This window comes from Pagrus pagrus, assembly GCF_965226575.1.
Source record: "Pagrus pagrus genome assembly, chromosome: 17".
NCBI lineage: Eukaryota > Metazoa > Chordata > Actinopteri > Spariformes > Sparidae > Pagrus > Pagrus pagrus.
In genome coordinates, this window is record NC_140201.1 from 15219387 (window position 1) to 15243224 (window position 23838).

A 23838-nucleotide genomic window follows, 5' to 3' on the forward strand; every position below is an offset into this window, starting at 1 on the left:
AAAAAGGGAACGCCTTTCAGCTACAAGGCGAGCCATCATCAAAGACGAAGCCTTCTTCTCAAGATCATTATCAGCTGAGTGATGATGGCTTGGAGCTGAATCACGTTTGGTTTCTGCCCACAATAAATAAGAAGACTAGTTATCTGTGAGTGCAGGAGTTTGGTTTGTTTATATTCCATTAACGTGCTCAGTCGTGAAAGAAACAGCGAATATTGCAATATTTCAAAAGACATGAAACCACTTGTGCTTGGAGCGATTCCTTCTTTCATACAGGATTGAAGCTTCGTCCAGTTTTGATTTTATCATTAAAAACCTAATTTTAATTTGTGGATATTTAAAGCAACATTATGTAACTTTTTTTAAACTTAAAATAACAGCTTCAAAATCATTTTGCCGGTACAGTGTCTTGTAATAGGGTGAATGGTGTCTCTCTCAGCCACTCCGCCCCCCCCCCCCCCCCCAATCGCATGTTTCTGCACTATGTAACTTTAGTGAGAGGGAAGGATCACAGCGTCACACACGTTTATTTCAAGATACACGTTTTCAACACCCAACATTGTTATGACGCAATGAGTTTTGTTTGTGGTTAGCACCTACATCACGTCTGACAAATTGTTGTACAAATTTACAACAGTGGTGTTGCACTCAGAAACTGTGGGGAGCGCCAAATTGGACAAAATAACAATTTCTACAAAACATTGCTTTAATTAATAGAAGGTAAATAATTAACTATATGTGCATAACTGTTTAATACTTGTAATACAGAAAAATGTCTTCAAATGTGTAGCTTCTGTGTTACCAGTGCAAACCACAGATCAATCATAAATCTATCAATTCATGTCTGATTAGGTAATTAAGTGCAACAGTTGTGCATTTTTTTGTATTTCTTCTAATCAGCTTGTGTCTCTTCCCTTTCATCTGATTTTTTTTTCCTCCCCAGAGAGCTCTGCTTGTTTAACATAAATTTGAATGATAAAAAATGTCACGTACAGCCTGTTTCTGGTTTATAATTCATTTGGACTGGTTAAAGATTTAATCTACAAATTAATTTATAAATAAATTAATAATTTATTTCTCCAGTTATCCCCTCCACAACCCCCTTCTACTCTCCTCTTCCAGTGGCCTCCATCTGCACCTTCTATCCAATTACCTCTGAGGCGTTTTGCTGCACCTTCATCATCCAGGAGTTACACCACCTGCACTGTCTTATCTAGTCTTCACCTACTCCATCACATTTCCCTGTCTGAACTCTGGAGTACTATGTCACACCTGGTATGAGTCGTATTCATCTTCTGCACAGGCAGAGAAGTGAAAGCTGTAATCCACAGTATAATAAAACATAATGTATGATATTAAATCTGTAGTGAGTCTATATTATCCGTCAGCTCCTGAGCTCCTGCTATCTGACACAACACTCTTCTTTCTAACTGGGAGGATAACAAGGACGCCTAATGTCTTTCTTTTTAAGACTGTCGAGCTACACAACAATCAAAACCTCACCAGCTAGTACTCATGTCTGATGGCAAGACATTAATCACAGACATTTCAAACTTTTAGAGCCCGACCAATACTGGATGTTTGGGGCCAATGTCAGCTGGCATCAACTCTAGCCACCCCGCAAAGGAAAAGCAGTTACGGGTAATGGACTTTATTGTTTAACAACAAATTGACAATTTACTCCTCAGCTTAGAACCAATTCATACAATTGTAAATTAAACAAAATAAGTATATTATAAATTCAATACAGAATATAAACCTGTACAGACAGAATTTATTAAAGCTGCTATAATCAATACCTTTATATTAGCAATGGATCAATTGACTATGCCGGGGTTCTTCAAGCATGCAGGGCAGGGCCCCCAGGTGCAGGTTGAAGTGTGTAAGGTGTAGCTTGTGTTTAATCCACAGATAATGATCATTACCCAACACTGCAGTTCTTATCAGCTCTACACCACATTTCAGCATCTTTCAGCTCATCTGTGTTGTTGTTCAGCCTTGACGGTTTTGATTCACACTCAGCGCTCTTACCCTCACTGTTTTACTGCTTCAGCGGGCAGCTATATTTAATGAAAAAGCTCTGAAAAACCCACTGTACACTACCTGCCCAGCTACAAACGGCAGTCAGACAAAGTTAGTGACCAAGTGGTGAACGTAGTGGAGCATTTAGCAGCTCGAGAGCCAGATATTTCCCTCAGGAGTTGGTGGAGAACAAAACAGAGCTAAAAGACTTAAATTCATCAGCTGGACACAGGCCCAAATCAATGCTAATGTTGCTCCTTAATTGCTACATGTGTAAATAAGCCACTGTTTGCCAACAGACAACACATCTCAGAGGTAGCTAAACTGGCAGTGTTGTGTTATAGCTTGTTTCTGCTGCCCCCAAGTGTACACAACTCCAGTTAATGCAGCTTTAAATAAGCTATAGAGCTTTGTTTTTAAACACAGGGTTAAACTCAGTTCATTTTTATACTGCCTCACACTGTACTGTACTAAAAAGTTTACTGAATCATAACCCATAAAAACATCCATCCAACTCAGCTTTTTTTCCCTTCAGTTTGACTTAAATTCTCATGCTCGTTTCCAAAACTTATTTTCTACCTGCAGACATCAGCAGCCCCTCCACCTTCTCCTCCTCCTGTCTTCTGCAGCATTTCTGACAGGAACAATAAAACACTTATTGCAATTGTCTGCGCTTGTACCGATTCAGTCGTGTTCCTACACAAACGTCAGACTTCTGTGCCTGTGGGGCCCTTAAGATACTTGGAGAGATACAGGAATCAGTGTGATTTATGCACAAGCACACACACACACACACACACACACACACACACACACACACACACACACACACACACACACACACACACACACACACACACACACACACACACACACACACACACACACACACACACACACACACACACACCTAAACTCACACTGCAGGGGAGCAGCACAACACAAACAGACAGAAATCAGCAACACGCACATGAATCCCTATTCAAATGGATACAAGGGTACACACAACTGCCAACACATAAGCACACACACATGCATGAATAGTAACAAGTATGCATGTTGCCACACAAACACACCCACACACAATTTCACTTATGCAGAGTTGTACCCACGACAACAAACAAAAAAATATACACACAAATTTGCATTCGCACACACACACGCACACTTTCCTCTGTGTCTCAAGACAGCGCGAGCGCCTGAAACCCACTCCCCATCGCATGACTCAGACAGCCATATGCTGCTGCAGGGCCTATTGTACAGAGGAGATGCGGAGGGAGGAGGAAGAGGTGGGGGTTGACGGTGGAAGACAAGAGAGGAGGAGGCACAGCGCAAGTTTTCACAGTTACAACAAAAGACGGGGAGGAGGAGTGAGAGGGGGAACGAACAGGAGAGAAAGCAAAGAAGGACATGGAGGAGGAGGCAACAGATAGGAGGAACAAGAGAAAGATGACAGGGAGAGATAAGAGAATTGGAGAAAAAGCAGAGAGGAGGAGGAGGAGGAGGAGGAAGAGGCTTCAAGAAGTGAAGACGAAAGGCAGATCTTTAAAATTCAGCCTGCAGCAGCCCTGCTGATAAGGGGGTCATTAAACATAGAAACTCCATCCCTAAATCGACCTCAAGGCAAACCCAGAAGCGCCCGTACTCTGTAGTTCAATATTTCATTCAGCGGTTCATCCATTGACAAGGGCATTTGCAGCTCCAGTAGTGAGTCATAGCTTGTAAAATCATTAGCCCCTCCATGAGTCACACACACACACACACACACAGACACACACACACACACACACAGGCCATTTCAAACACTGTATACTGTATGTGTAATCAAACAACGCCACAGTAAACATGTCACCCTCCCCCCACAAGAGGTAGTCATTGTTTGCGCTAATCATTTCATTAGCACGTTATCCGCTGTTTGTTAAACCCTGATGATTGCTGACATACAGGGTGCCCTTTATTTGTGGATTCATACTGAAACTGTGCCAGCACACACACTCTCTCAGAAGCCACCGATCGAGCGATCAGCAGAATGATTTTAACACTCGGAGTTGCACTAGTTTCATCACCACTTTTGCTGAAAATGTCCAAGACTATGAATATGATTTATAGCAACCACATTATGAAAAACTGTGGAATCTGTTGTGATGCATTGTGGGGGTTTGATAGCATTTGATCAAATCTAAATACAGTTTTAAAATTCCCTATCAATTACAAGATACAAGACTCATTTATTATAATGTGACAACTGGTGGTATGGCACCCGATACTTCTGTATCTTTTGCCAGATGGCAGCAGGGTGAACAGACTGTGGCTAAGGTGTGTGTTGCCTTATAGCAACCTTTGGGCTCTGTGCAGACACTTCACTGATATGACTGATTTTCTGTAGCTGGGTAGTGATGTTCTGGGTGGTTTTAATCACCTGCTGTCGAGCCTTCTTGTCCTGGGCCATGCACAAACCAAGGATTCTTTTCGTTGCTCAGGAATTTAGCCATCTTTAGTTTCCTTCAAGAGTCATTCTTGTGCTTTTTAAAAAAAATTTGGACGGAGATGTAAAAATACCAAAAAAAAAAACTGTTCAGCTGCTGTTCACCACCTCTGCTCCACTGATGTAGACAGGGCTGTGTGTTTTTGCCTCCTGTTTTTTTTTAAATCAACAATCAGCTCCTTGGTTTTGTTGATGCTTGTGGACTTTCTATTCTCATCTAGGTTTTCAGCTTTTTAGCCCCTTTATGTAACTTAAGATTCATAGATCTACACTCAAACACACCAGTTTTAAGGACAAGCCTTATTAATGTTCACAATCTGTAGCTACAACCAGACCCCTGAAGTTATGAGCTGTTGATTAAATATTTATCATTATATTTTATTAACCGGTCTAGCCTTCTTACTCACACAGCTTATTTATATGCACTACTTGTTCCAAATACCGGCGGTGCAGAATTGGAAGTGGAAAGTTTGAGATAAGTTTATGATTGATAAACATACTTATATTTTCTTATTGTTGATATCCATAAAGGTCTAAGTGGGAGAGTCTCCTGGAGTGGTTCAATACTGCAGCTGGATAATCCCCAGGTTCTTTTTATTAACCGTTAAAAAACTAATTGGCTACTATTAATATAATCTGCAGTCTGTGTCATTTAACCACTGAAAGCGACTGTCAGGGTGAGCCTAAAATGAAGCCCACTGCCTGAATGTTCTGCTAATTAAAAAAAAAAATGAGTATGGAGAGATAAAAGTTATATAATTCTATAAAAGTTCTTAAAGTCTATAAACCTAAATTACAAAAGCTGTACTAGTGAAACTTGCTTCCTGTCAGTCACAATTGTGGTGTAAGATTTGGCCTCTATCATCACATTCATTGATGTGTCTTTAAAGATGTGTCAAAGCTGTGGCTGTGTTGCCTGTTAAATATCTTTAATTAAGGCACTTCTTTTAGGTAATTACTGTAATTGTTAGGAACCATGGAAAGATGCATCATGCCCTGATCACATCCGTCTGCCCACCTCCTCCTGACACACACACACACACACACACACCCCCACATATTTGAACTACTTACAGTGTATACACAGCAGCAGATTACTGAACAATAATGTGTTCAGACACAACATGCACCCTGTTCATGGTGTTAAAATCTGCATGGTGTCGCACAGACAAGAAATTTGCGAGGCTTTGTTTGGTACTCAGACACCTACCTGGTCTATCTCCATGAGCTTGGGGAAGGCCTTCGGCCACTCAATGGCCACCTTGACGATGTCTGCCGGCGGCGGCATGGCTGAGGGAGGGGGGTGGTCGGTGTGGGTCTCACTGCCTCACACCTCTGTCACTACTACTGGAAGTAGCTCATCCAAACCTGGAGGAGTAGAGTGAAGAGGAGAAGAGGATGGAGAGGGAGAGATAAGAGGAAAAAAGATAGAAAATGGGGCATGTTAGAAACTCTTAAAGATAATGTTTCATCAGTAAGAATATTACATCTGACTAAGAAGAAAAGGTCGAGAAGGGCAGTGCTGAAACATACATAAGACATGGGTTACTGCAGCTCTGATAACTTCACAGTATAAACACTGGCCTGTTATTTTTTCATACCCCAAAACCATTTGAGGTCAGGCTGCCTCGCTGCAAAGCACGAGGGTCCATCTTCAGCGCTGCTTCGGTTTACAAACCACAGACGCAATAGGCCTACCTGCCATCTCGCGTCAGTAGCCCACAGCTAGAACACGCTGCGCTGTTTGTGTCACGGCTGACCTTAAAAACTAAGCACTTCGTGCAAATTTCAGCAGCCACATACTGATGCTAAAAATCAAATACACAGTTCGACCTCTAACGACCAAACTAAAGCAGACAAACTGTTGTTCTTTTTGTTTGTCCTGTGAGATTTTTTTTACAGCAGCAGCCCTAATTTAATTTGCAGTTGCTGACACGCTGAGCAGAAGGACGTGCCGGTAGGGTAGAGTTGAATTCAAATCAAAGTTTAACTGCTAATGAGGTCACAGCAGGTGAGTGAACAGTGTTTTTAAAGACCCACTTTGTCACACTGGCCTCAGTTCAGTCATTTAAAGACACAGACCACCCAGCAGCATCATGTTTTAATCTCCAGAGTGACGTTTGAGACACATTTTAGACATTTCCACTGTCATGGAGTGCAAGTGTTCCTCTTACACCGTCTCTCCTTCAGCAGGCAGCTGAGTTAAGGTTACCAGTACAAAGTTGAGTCCTCTGCCAAATTCCACTCGCTTAAAAGGAGTATTCCCCCAATTTTACACTTAAAGGTCAGTGTACTCATCATGAGGAGCACAAAACAGCCTTTAAAACCTGTGGTTCTGGATGAGCTCTGTCAAGTCTGAGAAAAATTGGCTGCACTGATATATCTGCAGATGATGGCATATTAGCTTTTCGCAGGTATATAATCGCTTTACATTTTCTTTTTATTTGAGGAGAACGTCAACAGAACAAAAAATATTCAAACAAACAAAAAGCCCAAAAGAGTGTGTAACAGAGAACCAGGGGAGTTACAATACAACCGATGCTGTTTTACTTGAAATCTACTTGTATGGGCTGATAGACTTAATCTATCCTTTCCAACAACTATCAAATATGTTTCAAAGCAAAACTTTTTTTCCATTACAAGAATCGCAGATATTTCTTAATGCGTATATGTCAGGGGATGTGCACCAAGAAATGCCGAATATGTGCTTGAACCATTATATAATTTATTCACCAAGGAGTAATGACAAGATTATTTTTCAACCGTAAAATGTCCCATTTAGTGAATACAGCACGTTGGTCTGATGTTTTTAAGCCAAATTTAACAGATGCTTAACAGAAATCTGGTATTTTTATGCATGTTACAATGAATATTTTGCCGATATGTTGTCATTAGAGTATTTAGAAATTCTCATATATCAAAATTGGTTTCAGCCTAAAAGAAAAAAATCAGGCATCTGTCAGATTATATTTTGGAGACAACAATAAAAGCCAGCTTTACAACTAGAGGGTGAACTTTGAAAGCTTGACAGGAAGGGTGCTTCTGATTAAAAATTTGTTCTGTCAAGTCCCCCAACATTACGGTGCAAAACCAAATCAGTCAGTTAAAGATGCTAAAGAAAGTATAAAGTGGAGTAGGAGGTAATGGTTAGAGAGAGGAGAAGGGGGGACAGAGTGAGAGAGTGAGATAAGAGCATCTGTTTGACATTCACTTTCCAGTAACCCGCAGAAGTGAAGAAATAACAGATACGCTAAATAAAGACCGTCGTGCTCTCCGTCTTTCACCAGTCAAAAACGCAAACAGACTCAATCTGTTTTTGTTTGTTTTTGTGCACCCTGGTTCATAGCAACAAGTGTGACACACACTCAAATATTGAACATGTAATCCTGGGGTGGTTCCTCCCTCTGCAGAGGACGCTTCTGCACGATATCTGACGGGGATGCATGCAGCTGGATCGACCTGAAACCCTGTGGCTTTCTTAAATAAGCCAGTTAGAAGGCTCGTGGTGGAGAAACAGCCAAATCAGTCTCCCGAACCGCTAAGAGGAAGCTGGGTAAAGCTACTTCTGTGTGTTTGCAGGGAGGTCTAATAAAACTCACCACTGCATAGATACCAAGTAGAAAATGTACCATAGATATCCTCAAAACCTACAGAGGAAGGCATCAATAATTTACCTTCCTATCCTTTCTGGAAAGCTTGGATCATCCTGGTTCCTGGTGGAGAAGTGCTGTTTACATATTTAATCTCAATCCATAATGCATTAAGACCGGCTCGGATTAATTCCTGGGAGAAAACTATTGAGCAGAGTAGTGCGAGTGTTGATAGATACAGCTTGTGTGCAGGCAAAATCGTGAGTGATGAAATGTGTGTTTTGGTGTGGATGACCGGAGTGTGTGTGCCGCTGTGCAGCACTGTGTGAGTATGCATGTGCGTGTTTCATGAGCGTGTATTAATTTAAAGATAGTTTATGTAATAAGGCTGGCCTGGCGTTGTGTGTGAGTCACCCCATAATGATCCACATAGCCTTTATTCAAGGGCTCGTTGCCATGGCAGCCGCTGCATCAATAGCTCGAGATGGGGATGCATCTTTCCTTCCAAAGCGCGTGTCATACTCGAGTCACGTTTGTCATAACTCCCTATAAAATATGACTCACTCCGCCCCTCTGCTTTGAATGCCTCCCCCGAAATATGAACGAGTATGTTCATTGAAGATTAGAGTTGTTTCGTTACGAATATGTGAAGTACTTTCTGAGACTCTTTGCCTCGCAGCTGTGCATCTCTCCGTTCCCCTCCCTCCCTCTCTGCCTGCCTCTCCCCTCAGTAACCTCATGCGGAGAAAAAAATCCGCTTCAGGTCCCCGTTCTTGGATAAGCAAGGAGGCGAATGAAAGGGAAAGAGAAGAGAAAACACTCTGACGGATAGAAATCTTACACTTCACAGGTTAGTTGCTGAAACAAATGTGTATGATTTAAAGAAAACAGCAGCATCATCCTGCTATTCTATGTAAGAACAAACAGACAAGCAGATATATCCTACAGACAATAGCATATTATTCATCTATACACAGATTATCATCCTGACGGAAGACAGAGATGCAGTAAAGGAAAGCTAAAGCTGCCACTCAGACTGTCAGAAGTTTTTAGCCATGCTACAGTGATGCTGCTCTTGGGGTTTAAATGTCAGTCTGTTGGTCGATCAGTCCACCGTTTTGGTCCAGGCGGAAATATCACAACAGCTATTGGATGGATAACTGTGATTTTTTATTTTTCTATTTTTACTTTTATGTTCCTCTCAGGATGAACTGTTATATTGTTGGTGGTCCCCTGACTTTACCTCCAGTCCCACCATGAAGTTCACATATGTGGTGTGCCAAATCACACAAAAAGCCAATTTCTACATAAGGTTGCTTTAATAATAAAACTTTGTCAATCATTAACTGGTGTGTCGTGGAATATAGATTATTTTGGTCCGCCGTAGTTCACCCTGCACTAGTTGGCACCCAGGAGAGAAGCACTGCTGTGCACAGGGCATCTTGATGGTAGCATGTTAGCACTGTCACTATCTGCTGAGCTAAATTTAGCCATGGCTGTAGACTCTTGGTCTTATTTCAACCACAAAAGAAGTGCAAATCTAAAAAAAACAACTTATATAATATAACAACTTTGGTCTTATTTTCATAGTTTTGGTCATAATTACAGGAAACGGAAATCAACTGTTGGATAACATCAATATCAGCTTATCGTAGCAGAAGTAAAACCTTTTAGATGGAGCTCAAAAGAGGCCGAACACATTGGGCCAAAAACGATCTTCAGCATCACCAGCTTTGATCTAAGGACGATTTAGCTTTTTATCATCTTTTTAACAAATCATATGCAGATATCTGTTCATAGAGATCAGCAGTATCCCTCAACTCAAACTCCATTCTCGCGTCTCAAGCTAATAATCGGATTGTAAACAATGATAAAATCTTGACACTGGAAGCCCCAGGCTATATCTTCAGCTGATAGCCAGCTGATTCTGACATTGCTAAAATATCAGTCTTAGCCTCTAAAATCCAGTCTTGGTTGGGCTACAGTGTAAACATTCTTCATAATTTACAGTCAGACTTTGGACAAGTTCAACTTTGGCACACATACTTTCTGTATTTGTCCAGGCAAACAGTTTTTCTGTGCAATGAGTGATTCTTACCAACAGTTTGGTTTACTACTTTTGGTTTTACCTCCAAATACAATGGTCCAGACAATCTGGCTAAACTAATGTTTATTTAAAGCTCGTCTGGCTGCTTATTTCTCCTGCCCAAGTCAGACTTTGTTGTAGCGATGTTGCTGTGTTCCCACATTTCAGCAATTAGTTTAGCCATTTCTGTCGCATTATGACAGAACGCACTCACTAAAAATCCAAAAATAAAAAGACCCACGATGTAATAAAACAGAATTATACTTGAAAATGGAGAGTGGAAAGTCTGTGTGTGTGAAGTCCAAACACAACCCTGTCTGAGGATTTGGCTTTGGTTCTCCAGTAAACACAACGCTCCTGTGTATGTGTGTATTCCGAGCACCTTGTCATCATCTTCCGAGAACCACAGATGACTCAGAGATGGGCGGCCTTGAGTCTTATTGATTGGAGAGCAGGCACACACACACACACACACACACACACCAGGACACACACCTATCTCATTGCTGACAGCCACCGTAAATCCCTTGAAAATGGGCTCAAATGTAATTGAGAGACACAGCGGTTCAACACACCAGCACACCATGAGCAGGGCTAACAAACGGTCCGGCACTCATCTGATCAACATGTTTTTCCTGCACTCGACACACACACACACTGCTCCGGGGGAACAACTTGTGAGCAACAAGGTCTCGCACCAGGATTGTTCTCAGGTGTGTGTAAGTTTGTGTGTTTGACTCTATATATTCTCTACAAGTCATCATGAGTGTTTACGATCGCCTCGGGGGCTGTATATCAAATCCTGATCTGTCACTCTGGCCTCCTCACAGTGTAAATGGGACCTTGTTATCGAGCTAGCTGCTGTCACAGCTCATCATGTCAGCGCAGGTGATTTGCTGCAAACCTGGTTCAGCTGAGTGAGTGAGTGTGTGCTTATTTTTCAGCTAGCCAGAGGGTTAAACAGGCTGACGGGACAAAGAGTTCACTCCATCTTTTGTTATTTGCAGAAAAATGCTCTGTCACTGTTTAAGAATCTCATCCAGCTTCCTTCCTTCCTTCCTCCGCTATTCCTCTGTTCATTCATTCTGTCCACCGCATCCAACGTTTCCTGCTTTCATTGATCTCTTCTCCTTTTCCTGCCAAGTCTGTCCCCACTCAGAACATATTATTTTGTAGGATTTGACCAAAAAGAACTCAACATTTAAAAAACATTAAATAGACTCTTTTTTTTTAATCATTTGACACACATTTATAATCCTTCCATTGGTTTAATTGCACTAATGTACTATATGCAATAACACGCTGCCAAAACCATCAGACCACTAGACTAACTGGGCTCCACTCCAGCCAGGTATTGTAATCTGTGACTGTGTACGTGTGCAGTAAATCTGTCTTCAAGCAGTCACCCACCTGCCGTAACTAGAGAGGCATGTGCCGCTGGGTTAAAGTTGCCAAAATTCCCCAGGATTAGCTCCAAAAGAGAGGGGGAAAACTAAATCTCACATTACCCTCAGAAACCTGTGATCTGATCTGTAGCCAGAGGTCGAAATTAGGGAAAGAAAAAGCATCAATAAAGAAGGAAGAGAGGGTAACAGGAGAGGAAACAGAGGAGGAGAGAGGGCCTGTGATTTGTTGGGCAGCAGACAAGTGCTCGGTTTCACCTCAATAATTCATGATGTTTAATGCGAGGGGTCACATCATCCATAGGACCAGGGAGGGAGGGAGAGAGAGAGAAAGAGATGAGATGGAGTGATGGAGGTGAGAAATGTGAGTGAACACGAGAGGAGGAACGTAGGGAGGAAGGGAGGGAGCGGTAACAGAGATTAAAGGAAGGTAGACACAGACGGTAAACATGAAGTAGTGGCATCACAGGTACATTGAGGTTAATAAAGACAGATGGAGAAAAGAGGAAAAATACAAAACAGAGCGAGTGAAGAAAAAAGATTTGAGAGGAGAGAATAAGAGAAAAGAGGGTTAGAGAGAGAAAGGGCTGCCCCCTGATACTCGACTAAATTGTACGTCGATGAGAAGAGTCTCAGTCAACTAAGCTTTCAATGGTCTATTACTCGCACAAAAATAAAAACCTTACACTTCATTTAGGAGCTTTGTCTTATCGTCAAGGCCTGGATGCAAATAAAATGGTTGCAACACTGTAACACTGAAGTCGCTAACTGCTACTAAGTGTAGCTGCTAGTTAGCTCAGTTAGCCATGCAGCTATCAGGACAGAGTGTTGGTGTTGGAGCTTTGGACTGCCAGGAGGAGGAGGGTTTAAGGCTAGGAGCGTGGGAGTCCTGGCAGGGAGCTGCGCCGAAATGAGCACCAGAACAGGAGCCAGGCAAGTGGGATACGGAACTGGGCTCAGCGGCTACCCAGTGAAAACTGTGGGACTGGGACCAACAGGACAGCTAGGGACAGGGAATACATACAGTAACAGAGGAGGTTTACAGCAGCTCCAACCAGGAGGTTTGACTCAGAGGACGATGAAGATACGACTTGTGCTGAGGATTTATTCCTATGTTTAAAACGAGAATTGTTTAATGTTTGGACAAACAACACTTTAAATATTAAGAAAGTTTGAATACAGGGACCACCACTCACCACTAAAGCTGCAGTGACCAATGACAGAGGCCAAGCAATTGCACAGGCACATTCTGAACAGGTACTGCATTAGTATATTCAAATAATAAAATCAATATCATAAACGTGTGACGACTAGTTGACCAATGGCTTATAGTAACAACTACTACTTGACACGGACACAGAGCAGGGTGTCTGCAAGTTTCAAAATGCCAAACGCTTCCTCACCTGTACCTGAAAGTGGATTAACTTAACTTATTCAGGATAAAGAAACAAAAAGCTGGTATGCAAAAATAATTAGCAGTCTCACAAAAATAAAATTAATAGATCCAATACTGAACGATGCAATTTATGGCATTTGCCCCATTTAATTTCCACCGACATCACTCTCTAATTGCGTGTAACAGCTTTCAAAGAATTTTAATTAAGACATCCCTGCATATGAAATGAAAATGCCTATTTGGTGTATTTAAGGAATTTTAACACTTTGAAGTAAGTTTAATTAAAACTCCATCAGGAGTTGCTGATAGAGAGAGAGAGAGGAGACAAATTGAGTGAGACTGGGGGCGTGAATATGAAGGGGAACACGATCTAAGTTACGCAGATCCTCTCCTGCCAGCTCCTCCTGGGACCTTCTTCTGTGAGCTCTAATGGTGTGAAAGAACACGAAGCAGCAGTTTCTTTTACAGGCGATGTCAGTGTGACCTACCAACACTCAACCCCAATAAACCTCACACTTTAAAAGCATAGAAACGCCTCTGTTAACACATGTACTAAATTGTCATCCTTCCATCAAGGTTCAAATTCTGGGTGATTTGTATACGACCATCTGCATTTAATTGACACTTAATCTGGAGCAGTCTGAGCAGTCAGATGCTAAACAGCACACCTCAGACCCCCCATGTGCACTCCCAGTCATATTGACATGATACACATATAAGTGTCAGAAATTCATTTTATTGTTGCCCTCGGCTGTAACATCAACTTTACAACAACTGCTTTCTTTTCCCAGGCTTCCCAGTTCTACTTTTGATAACCAGGCATCAAACTCCAGCTAGTGTTCTTCATAAAAGTAATGGCCACGGGTCAAATATCTTCCCCGCTGACACGCTTTTTGACTTTTCAAAAAAAAAGAACCAACTTGATGTAACCTCAACCTCCTACAGCAGACCACACAGGCCTCTGACCCAACAGTGCTTGTTTCAAACAAGCAACTTCTTAAGAATCCCTCACTCTGACTATTTGAAAAACAATTTTATATTCAATTTCAAGCTGTAATTATTATGGTTGGAGAGAACATTTCAATCTGTTATTGTCATGCACAGCAACAGCATATAATCAAATTTTGGGGACCAGATATGTGAGCAAAATAAAATCATTTTTCATCCAGTTTAACAACACACATACCATGAAGCCACCCTGACACTCAAAGGCTTTTTTTCTTAATCTATAAAAATGAATCCTCTTAAACTTCGCTCTCATGTGCTTAGATTATGTTCAGACCATCGAATTTCACAGTAACATGTGCATTTTGAGTGTGGGAGAGTGTGCATTAACTCCTACAATTGTATATGCAGACATCTGTGTCTGTGCCTGTGTGTGGGTGTGTCTGTAGCCTATGTGCCGGGTGGATTTCAAAAGGACCCCTTCAAGCTCTTCATTTGATGACTCTACAAAGGGCCCGCCTAGCCGCAGGGGCCTGTGTGTGTGTGAGTGTGTGTGTGTGTGTGTAAGAATGTGTGTGTATGTGACAGCCTACAAAAAGAGCACCATCTTTTATCTGAGAGCTGAGACAAAAAGGCCACTGGCATGGTGCACAGGACCGAGTTATTGCTGCTCCGAGCGTGACGCCTTCACACGCCTACACACATACTAGCTACAGGATGGTCACGTTACACCCCTGAGTAGAGGTGTGTGTATGTCAGAAACACACACACACACAAACTTAAAGAGTTACTTAACTCCAATCTGAAAAGCAGTGTTTCACTGCCCTTTTAACATCTGCATCAGTGACACTGATGGGTGTGGTTTGGTGGGGTCAAAAGTGTGCTCCTTTCCACCTCTAACTACACCCAACAGTGATATCATGATTTACTGGCACAACCTGGAGTACACCTGCACATCACTGCAGCAAGGTGAGAAGTTTAAACCACTGGATATCAGTAAGGGGGTAGTTGAGTTTCTCTTTAAGTTCATGTAGAACTTGTCTGATGTGCAACGTTGTGATGGGACACAAAGAAAAGTCATCGATCGAAAACCAGTTTTCTGTAAAAAAAAAAAAAAAACATTCAGAGAATGGCTGGAACATATGGACAACCGACCAGTCACAAAACATCGAGACAGAGAGAGCTGCATCCAGATTTATTGTGTATTACAAGTGCCAAAGTGCCAATTATCACTGGCTCCTGCAATTTAATTCCAAACATAACAGCTAAAAACATTGTTACGTTCAACACAATTTGTTTTTTAAAATAAAGTTGCCATGATGTCAGACATTTTTGGCAACAACAACCGCCAGAAAAAGCCTGCAAAATCCTGCAGAGACCGATTACTGTTTGCTAACTATTTTAGACTTCATGACGTGGAGCTATTTTAAAACATTCGCCATTATTTTTAGCCAATTTAACCATTTAGCCATTAATTTGCTATTTCTCCATTATTTATGAGCTATTTCAAGTTTATCCGCTCCTGTTAGCAACCGGCTCCATCTGTTAATGCCATCTTTTACAAAATATTTAACCATTACTTCAATGCAACTGTTTGCTAGCTATTTTTTTACGAGTTTTAATCCCAAAAATGTTCAGGCATTATAAGTCATGGTTATGTCCTTTGTAACACTGTAAGCTCAATTTTATCAAACAAGTGGAGACACTCAACAATTTTTCCATTTAACTCCTGGCAACTGCAGAAGCACTCACTGGAGTGCAGGTTCCCCTTACTGTGAATTGTTAAGCAAAACACTTAAAACATCAAGAGTAACACATAAAAGAAAGGGTGCATCGAAACTGAGACTTTTAAAAATGCTTCTGTGTTGTGCCCAATCCCTCCCCAACACACACACATACATACATACCCAACACCCAGCCCACAGGAAAAGCTGCTGGCTCTGAGACAAAGAGCTGACAAAACAGCTACAAATAAAGGAAGAAGACAAAAGGAAAAGGGGGAAGGCTGGGGTCAGGGTTTAGAAATATGGCTTCTAGACTCAACCAAAGGAGGAAGTGCCAAGCTCGGAGAGACTTAACATGCATAAACAAGATACCAAGAAAACATTTGGTCTAAAAACTTTCCTCACAAAAAAAAAGTGTCACATGAAGACATGTTTTGTGTAAGAAGACATGTAAGGCATCCTCCAGAGTTTGGGGATTTGACTGACAAGCATCACAACAGCTTGCTGACTCCTCTGTGCGTGTCTCACAGCAGGTATGTGTCACAAAACCGCCCTGGTTCTCACTGAGCTGCTGCAACCAGGATATCCTGTCAAATGTCAGTACCAGCAGCTCGTAACATCTCTCAACAGCAGCCGACCAACCTCCCACTGAGGCGTGAGCCCTTTGAGAGGACACCAAGTCCACTCTCGTACTCGGCTGTACACAGTACGTGCACAGCTGAATCTACTGCATGTGTGTCTAGATCCATAAATGTGCACACACAGGAGAACGAGTGAAGCCTGGAGTGACACTGTTTGCTGAGCAAGGTACAAGTGTAGCCTAAATAGTGTGTTCCGAGCAGAGCAAGCCAGCAATTTGAGGAAAACAAGTGAGTCAGAAACAATTAGAGGTACTTGGATGGCATTCTGCAACCCAGATAATCAAAACATTGGAACATTTGGAGACAAGGACACAAAAAGACAGGACGCTTGCTAGCGGAGAAGAAAACGCAAGGCAAAAATAGGCCTGCAAGCACACAACTAATCCATAATGCGTATTATGAAGAGACCAAGTAATATTGCCAAGTAATTACTTTCCAATGCAGCAGATTTATCAGCTGCCTAAGTATGGTCTTTCTTTATCCTTTCCAAAATCATAAACTATGGACACCACATTTCCATCCCCCCTAAGCCATTAGGCCACAACGCTCAACTGTCTTAAAAACACATCCGTTCTTTGACATTTCCATTCTTCTCTGGTTAGATGTGGAAAACCCACACCGAGTCCCGTCTCGGATAGGCCAACAAGCATGTACAGAACGTACCAAGACATTCCCTACATCCAGACTGAAAACATCCAGCCACAATGTTCGTGCCCACTGATGACACACTGGAGAGGAGAGGAGAGGAGGCAGGAGGGTGCATGGAGCCGCACCCTGAGGCCTACTGCATCCTGTGTCGCGCAAAGACAGAGTAAAAAACACTATGACGATGAGTGGACTCACCCGGAAAACTTGACAGCAAACGGGCTTGGTGGTTCTTCTCCCAATCAACCTTCTTCTCATGCAAACGACCGCTTACAGTGGAGAGAGAAGGCAGCTCTCTTCTAAACAACTTTAGTATCTGCTTGCAAGTGAAGTGCCTTCAGCATCATACGCCAAAGACAAAGACTTCAGAAAGGTTTGTGCAGTGCTTCGCCTCAGGCAAAGCAACGACCAAGAGAGCGCCGAGAGAGAGACAGAAGGAGGAAGTAGGCGTTTGTCGAGAAAAGAGGAAACAGGTCTGTCAGCGAAAGAAGCGGGAAAATTTAAAGATAAGATGACAGCGAGCAAGAAAAGGATCAATGGATTCTAAAGTCAATGTATTAAACTTACATTGTTATTGCCTCTAAAGTCAAGTTTGATTCAATTGTACATTGAATACTGTTTAAAACTGTACTGTTAAAATGGCCAGAAATTATGTGATTGCCACCACCATGCTACACACTTTCACTTCTGCCCCAATCACCACTGATGTATCGGAGTCAGAGCCGAGTCTACAGCATGCGGCAACAGAGTGAGTCACACAGTTTACACTGTCACAAAAGACCACTGATCAGCTAAGAGGCTAAATGCCCGTATGAAACATTTATTGTTTAAGCAGGGGGCGATCATTTCAGACTGTGAGCTCAACAGGCCATCTGTGCAAGTGTCACACAAAAACAGATGTTTACTCCACCCAGACTGAGGTCAAACTTGGTTCGTATGAGCCTCATAAATGCAAACATCCAGAACTTTCACTCATGACACAAACTCCCAAAGAGCCTTCGAGGTATCCAAGAGGAAAAACATTTCAACACAGCAACCGGAAAAAACAACAAGCTAATAGAAACAGATTATGTTATTATTACGATTTTGTCTCAAGCTGAGAAAATGAGAAGACAGCACTGTGTATGAGTCGAGCCGTCATGTGGTTAGTCGCTTTGCTGAAGCCAAAGCCGAGTGTCATGGAGACCTGAGGAAGTGAAAAAGTTTAGGGGACCTTTGTCACTAATGACTCCCTGCTAGACTGGAGAAGAATATTGAGTGTGCTCTACACACAAATATCTGAAGTCTGCTGAGTCAGAGCACTCACTGGGGACTCGGCCCAACTCCGTGTCAAATGCTTTAATAATCTATCCAAACTATCTCAGCTCCCTCGTGAGCCCCTCCGCCTCTCTACTCTGTCTGAGCACCGCTGAACCATCCAGAAGGCTGCAACCCGTCTGTCGACAACCTTTCAAAGTCCTTCGTATCACCTCTTCTGCTCTCCCTCCACAGGCTGCTCTTGTCAAAATTGAAACCTGTGTGTTTCTGGATTTCACATCTCCCGACTTATCAATGCCAAAGTCCAGCCTACAGAGATGAAGGAAGGAGTTTAACCCCCTTTCAACCGGCATCAGGAAAAAATCCAGGAATACAGTCCAAAGCATACTGGAGCACACGGATTAAGGCAACAAATCTAATTCAACGACTATAGCATACTTCGGACTGTATTCCTGAAGTTTTTTCCTGATAGTCAAAAACATACTTCTGGTATCTACCGTGACGAACGAGGATTCAAGCTAACCACAGCTGTTGTTCTTCATGAACAAGCATTAGTGCCAACAGCCAAGCTTTACGCCTAAAAGTGATGATTGATTGATACCAGAGATGTTAGATGTCAGTAATTAAGTCTCTTCTGGACTGCTAACAAGTGGTTTGTAATCATGGCCTGCTGCTCTGTTTATATGTGATTCATTCTGCTTTTATAAACTCCAAGAAAAAGAAAAAGGAGCAGCAGCTTGTAGTCTGGTCTGTGTTAACCTGACAAACTGTCTGTCTAAGCTGTTTGTTGTTCCAGTCTCGAGCTATTCAACCTTAGCATGCACAGCTGGTCGTGTTGAAGCAATGTTTGAATCTATCACCGGGGTAACTGCTAAGTGCTGCTAACAGTGGCTGCCGTTAGATAGCTTGCACAGTTAGGCATGCAGCTAGCGGTCCTGTTAGGAGCTTGAGGTTCAGGCTACAGTAGCTGGGGTCTCGTATTTCTTTATATTCTGTTAATAATATTAGTTCATTTTCTAATTATTTAAACTGACATTATTTCATATTGCGCCCTTTAAGGTCTGTTGCTAAAATTTAAAGGGGCTCTGGGGAACTTCAGTGTTTTGCTGGAAGGCGGTTGTTTATGTTGGCAGACCCCGTTTCTAAGATAAGGTTAGTTAATCCGCTTGTACAGGCAACCGAGAGAGATGAGAGATTCTCATTTTTCACGTCATGTCACAATCTGCTCACATAGGGTCAATAAAAAAGTGATTAATACATGTAAATTGTTGCAAATTGTCAAATAGAGCCCCTTCAAAATAGAAATAATAGATAATTAAATGATTGCCTCCTGTATGCCTTCTCAGTAAGAGATAAAAACTTGTTGCAACATTCTGACTACAACTATTAAATTCTGTTTGTTGTTATTGTTTGTACTATTTTAAGAGAGACTATTATCATTCAGCTGTGGCTCTGACCCTGGCGCACATTACTACCCGTTGCTTGAAATGTTAGTGATTCAGAAATTTGAGCTTATTGTTACACTCGGCTCTAAATGGCTCTCCCTGAGAGTGTCGGCTGAAAAACCCAAAAATGTAAATGCAAATGCTGAATAATAATATCAGACAGGTTTTGACGTCATCCAGTCGATTAGTGTTTCATAACCCCTTTTTCTTATTCAAAGAATGTTTCTTTTTGTTGCCATTTTTCAAATATGAAATGAATCTGCACATTCCCACAGTCTGCTTGCAGAGGAGGTTGTCAGGCAAAGATAATTCCACGACACCTCGGGGGATCATCTATTATTCAAAACCACATCCAAATTTATTCGGCTTAAAGAGGAGTAACATGCTTTAGTTGTAATCGTCCTAAACTCCACTGGTTATGATCCATGAATTTCAACATGCAACGGTCTGTTACAATCCTTCCCGCCAACAACAAGAAAGCTGGGCCACGTTTCCAAACTGCACATCACCTTGCAAAACAACACCTCAGGAGAAGGTGTATGAACGCGCCAAATCCAAACTGAGAGGTAACCATTTTCTTTGGCCTTGAGCGCAAAGCAACCGCCTGAGGCGAGCTTCTTGGTTAACATATGCTAGTTTTTTTTTTTTTTTTTTTACAAATGAGTAAACACAAGCTACTAGCCTGTAGAGATCCCACTATATCAACAAGGAAAAGGCTACTGGAGAGAGACAGACTTCCTGAATGGAAAAGTCTGAACTGGATTAGTTATACTGGGAGATGACTTGTGATGTAATTATCACGGGCCATGTGTAATAACAGCAGACAACCACTCCATCAAGTTGCAGTTTGGAGTCCAGATCATCATCATCAATGCATATGCTTGGATGTGTATGTCTGCAATCTATCAAAACATACAGTAATGCATGATCAAATTACAGATATCTCAATTCACAACACTGTAACGAGCGCATGGCATTAGAGTTTTCCAGGGATGTAACGTGTATGTGGCATAATTTCCTTTATTTTCTGGACAAGATTAAATAAATAGGAGTTAAGAACAGACTTCCCCCTGCAAAATAAAGTCGAAATTGCACCATTCATGTGGAGTAAACAGCCTGCAGTGAAGGCCGCAGAGGCAAAGTTAATAGGTACACAACCTGCTAGCTGCAGCAGCTACTTAATTGGACCAAACACTCCTGGGTCTACCGTACTGCATTAAAATGTCAAGTAGAGTTAGACTGTTAGTTGGGTCTCACTGCCCACGGGTTGTGCAAGTGTTCTCTTATTATTGTCTGTGATATTTCATAATAATCACAATAATTGGAACGTGGTCGCACAGATTAATGTGCCTCGCTTGTATCACAATAGCTTTATACCAGATAGTTCGGGGCAAACTGCATGGCGGCAACAAACAGCCGAAAACAGAAAGCTTACACTGGTTGTGCTCTGAATATAATGCTTGCAGAGTCATTGCCCGGTTTAGTGCAGCGCTTTCTGCAAAGTTTGGAAGTTAAATGATGGACTAGATGTTTTCCCTAAAATCCTCAGTGCTAAAGTCAGCGGAGAAACCAGCACTGCACATCAAAAACACATGAAAAAGCACCAACCACATTTGGGGAAACGTCTCGCTCTTATGTCCCTCAGAGCATATTTTTCCTTAAGCAAAAACAACTTTGGATTTAAGATGAAGAAAGGGAAAGATTTCAGAAATGTCAATCGACGGTATACAGTAACAAGAATAATGTTCACACTAACGCCTCGTTTCCATATAGCTCTGTGTATGCAAGTCGACCGCAAGTCTTCATTCCTACGGGAACCTCCGACGTCTCTGCAGAACTCATCTGTTCTTTTTGTTTTTCCAGTCCATAATATACACCTCATGTGTGGTGAAAAATTCGAACATTTGCTGTGAAATAGAGTGCATAGAGGTTTCTTGCTAAAAAAAACTTTGAGGAGACCGATACCGCTCTCATGTCAGTACGTTGGTGAGGCTAGCTATCCAGTTAGCTCAGGTTAGCATGAGCTGGAAACAGAGGGAAAGAGCTAGCTTGGGTCTGTCCAAATAAAAAAAGCACCTCTAGTGAAGCTCAGTAATTTAATTTCTCATAACTAAAAAGTATTTTTCACACCTCAGTTTTTAGAGTACATTTCATGTGTAACACTTGTCTTCTAACTCTCAGGAATAAAGGTTTATTTTGAAAAAAACGTGTAAAGAAATAGTGTTAAAAACAAAATTGGCTGATAGTGTAGTGCTAAGTGATTTGAGAAACTGACGGAGAGCTCAACAAAGTGTTCGTGGTTCATCTGAAATTCAGAAGTTGGTGTTTGCTTCCAAGTGCCATTATCTCATTAGCAATATCGTGACTGATGACTGAATAAATCTGGCTTTTCATTTGAATTCATGGGCTGTTTACAGCATCCAACGTCCGAGTTACAAAACACTGAGAAGCGAGCAGACAAACACGGTGACACATTGTTCGCAAATGTTCAGCACTGTTCCCTGATCAATCTCAGCACATGATATTTTGGGATATTTAAGTGCTTATGAAACATCACCTGTACCATTAAAATACCCTGGTGTGTGTATTTTAATCCAGCGCACTTATGTATTCAAGAGTGTTACGTAATGTGACTATTACACATGTTTTTTCCTCCATTGCCTCACTAACTGAAACACAATAGGCTGTGTGCTCTGCTCAAACACAATCTCTTTTCTCTTTAGATTTAAAAATAACATGCCATCCTTACATAACTCAATATCTGTCAGCATCAAGGTCGGCGGTGAGAGCTTAAAAACAGAAGAGAGGAGCACAATTAGGTGTTTACCCTGGAAGCCTTTTCACTGCCAGTTAGGGAAAGAGTGTCCGTGTGTGTGTGTGAGTGTGAGTGTGAGAGAGTCCACGGGCGTACTGAGTCACTGACAGTGTGACCTTCTGCTCTAAGGCTTCTTAGCCCTGTTGGAAGCAGCCTATCCAGGTCAAACACCCACTCTCCATAGTGTATTTCCTCCAAACTGGCAAATATAGGAGGCGTAAGTTATGGAAATAATAACTGATTCAAAGATGTTTTTAAAAAGTCCACACCAAATTCCTGCAGCAGCAAGAAACATCAACATTGTTGGAGTCTACATGCCGATTTGTGAAACCAGAAAATACACATTAGTATCCATTTTACTGGTAAGCAGGCTGAAATCATTAGGAATAGGGATTTTCTACATCAGGAATGCGGCTAAAGTTACCATGAAAGACACCACACTCCACCACTCGTCCATTCAGATCTTCACCAGAAGGCTTTCACGAACCTCAGATTAAATTCTGAGGCTGATAACAGCGGTTTCTAAACCTTAAATTGCCTCGGCTAGGGATGCGAGTGAGGGAGATAAAAATGTCAGCTATGCTATGTGCGTCCCCAGAAGGCTTCACAGTGGCTGGTCTGGCTGCAGGCATGTGGGGTCTTTGGTGTAATCAACTTACAGAGCTGGACCATTAAAGACGAAAGCTGGAGAGAGGAGCCTGGTTGCTTAAAGGAACAGACTGGAATCTGTAACGTGTCATAATACTACAGCAACACTGAATAAATTAACTCCAGGGCTGACACTGGTACCATTCAAATGTTATCTTATAAATGCATTTCTTTTAAAGGACTGTCGACACAGAAAAACTCAAGGGTTTCAGCTAATAAAGGAAAAGACTATTTCCAAATTGCAATACGCCAGCAGGACTTTCTCAGTCTAGAGAGCATGAAAGGTTTCAGACTGAGTATTACAATGCTCCGGACTTTTTGCAATAGTGTGGTATTTAGGGGGGGAAAAACACACTTATTTGCTTTCTTGCTGAGAGTTTGTTTAAAAGATCGATGTATAAAGGTAAAAAAATCAACCTACTGAAAATGTTTAACCTCACTAATGACCATGGTAAATCATGTTTGTTTAACAAGTCATTGCACACAGCCAAGAAATCGTCCTGCTCTTAACCCCTACAAAACCAAAACTTGTTTTTACACCTCGTAAAAATGATTGTTGAAATGATTGAAGAAACAAGATGTGTTAGTTAATGAGCTTTGGAGGTTCTGGTAAGGTGGATCTTGCCTGTTTTCAGTTTTTAAGCTAATCTCTATAGCCTTATAGTGAACAGACAAATATGATTAGATCTTCTCGTCGGACTCTCAGCAATAATGTGAATACAATTATTTCCAAAAGTGA

The 23838-nt window shown here is 41.7% G+C and overlaps 1 protein-coding gene across 7 annotated transcripts in view; it reads right to left on the reverse strand.

The window, feature by feature from the left end:
- elmo1 (engulfment and cell motility 1 (ced-12 homolog, C. elegans)) overlaps positions 1-23838 on the reverse strand; it is a 117373-nt gene that overhangs the window by 74351 nt on the left and 19184 nt on the right. For 6 of the 7 annotated variants that reach the window (XM_084379022.1, XM_084379018.1, XM_084379019.1 and 3 more), the window contains one exon: positions 5715-5872. In XM_084379022.1, the coding sequence (XP_084235148.1) occupies positions 5715-5792 (78 nt within the window). In that variant the 5' untranslated portion in view covers positions 5793-5872. Of the gene's footprint in view, positions 1-5714; positions 5873-17132; positions 17326-23838 lie in introns of those variants that run through there. The other variant, XM_084379020.1, reaches the window with a different exon arrangement.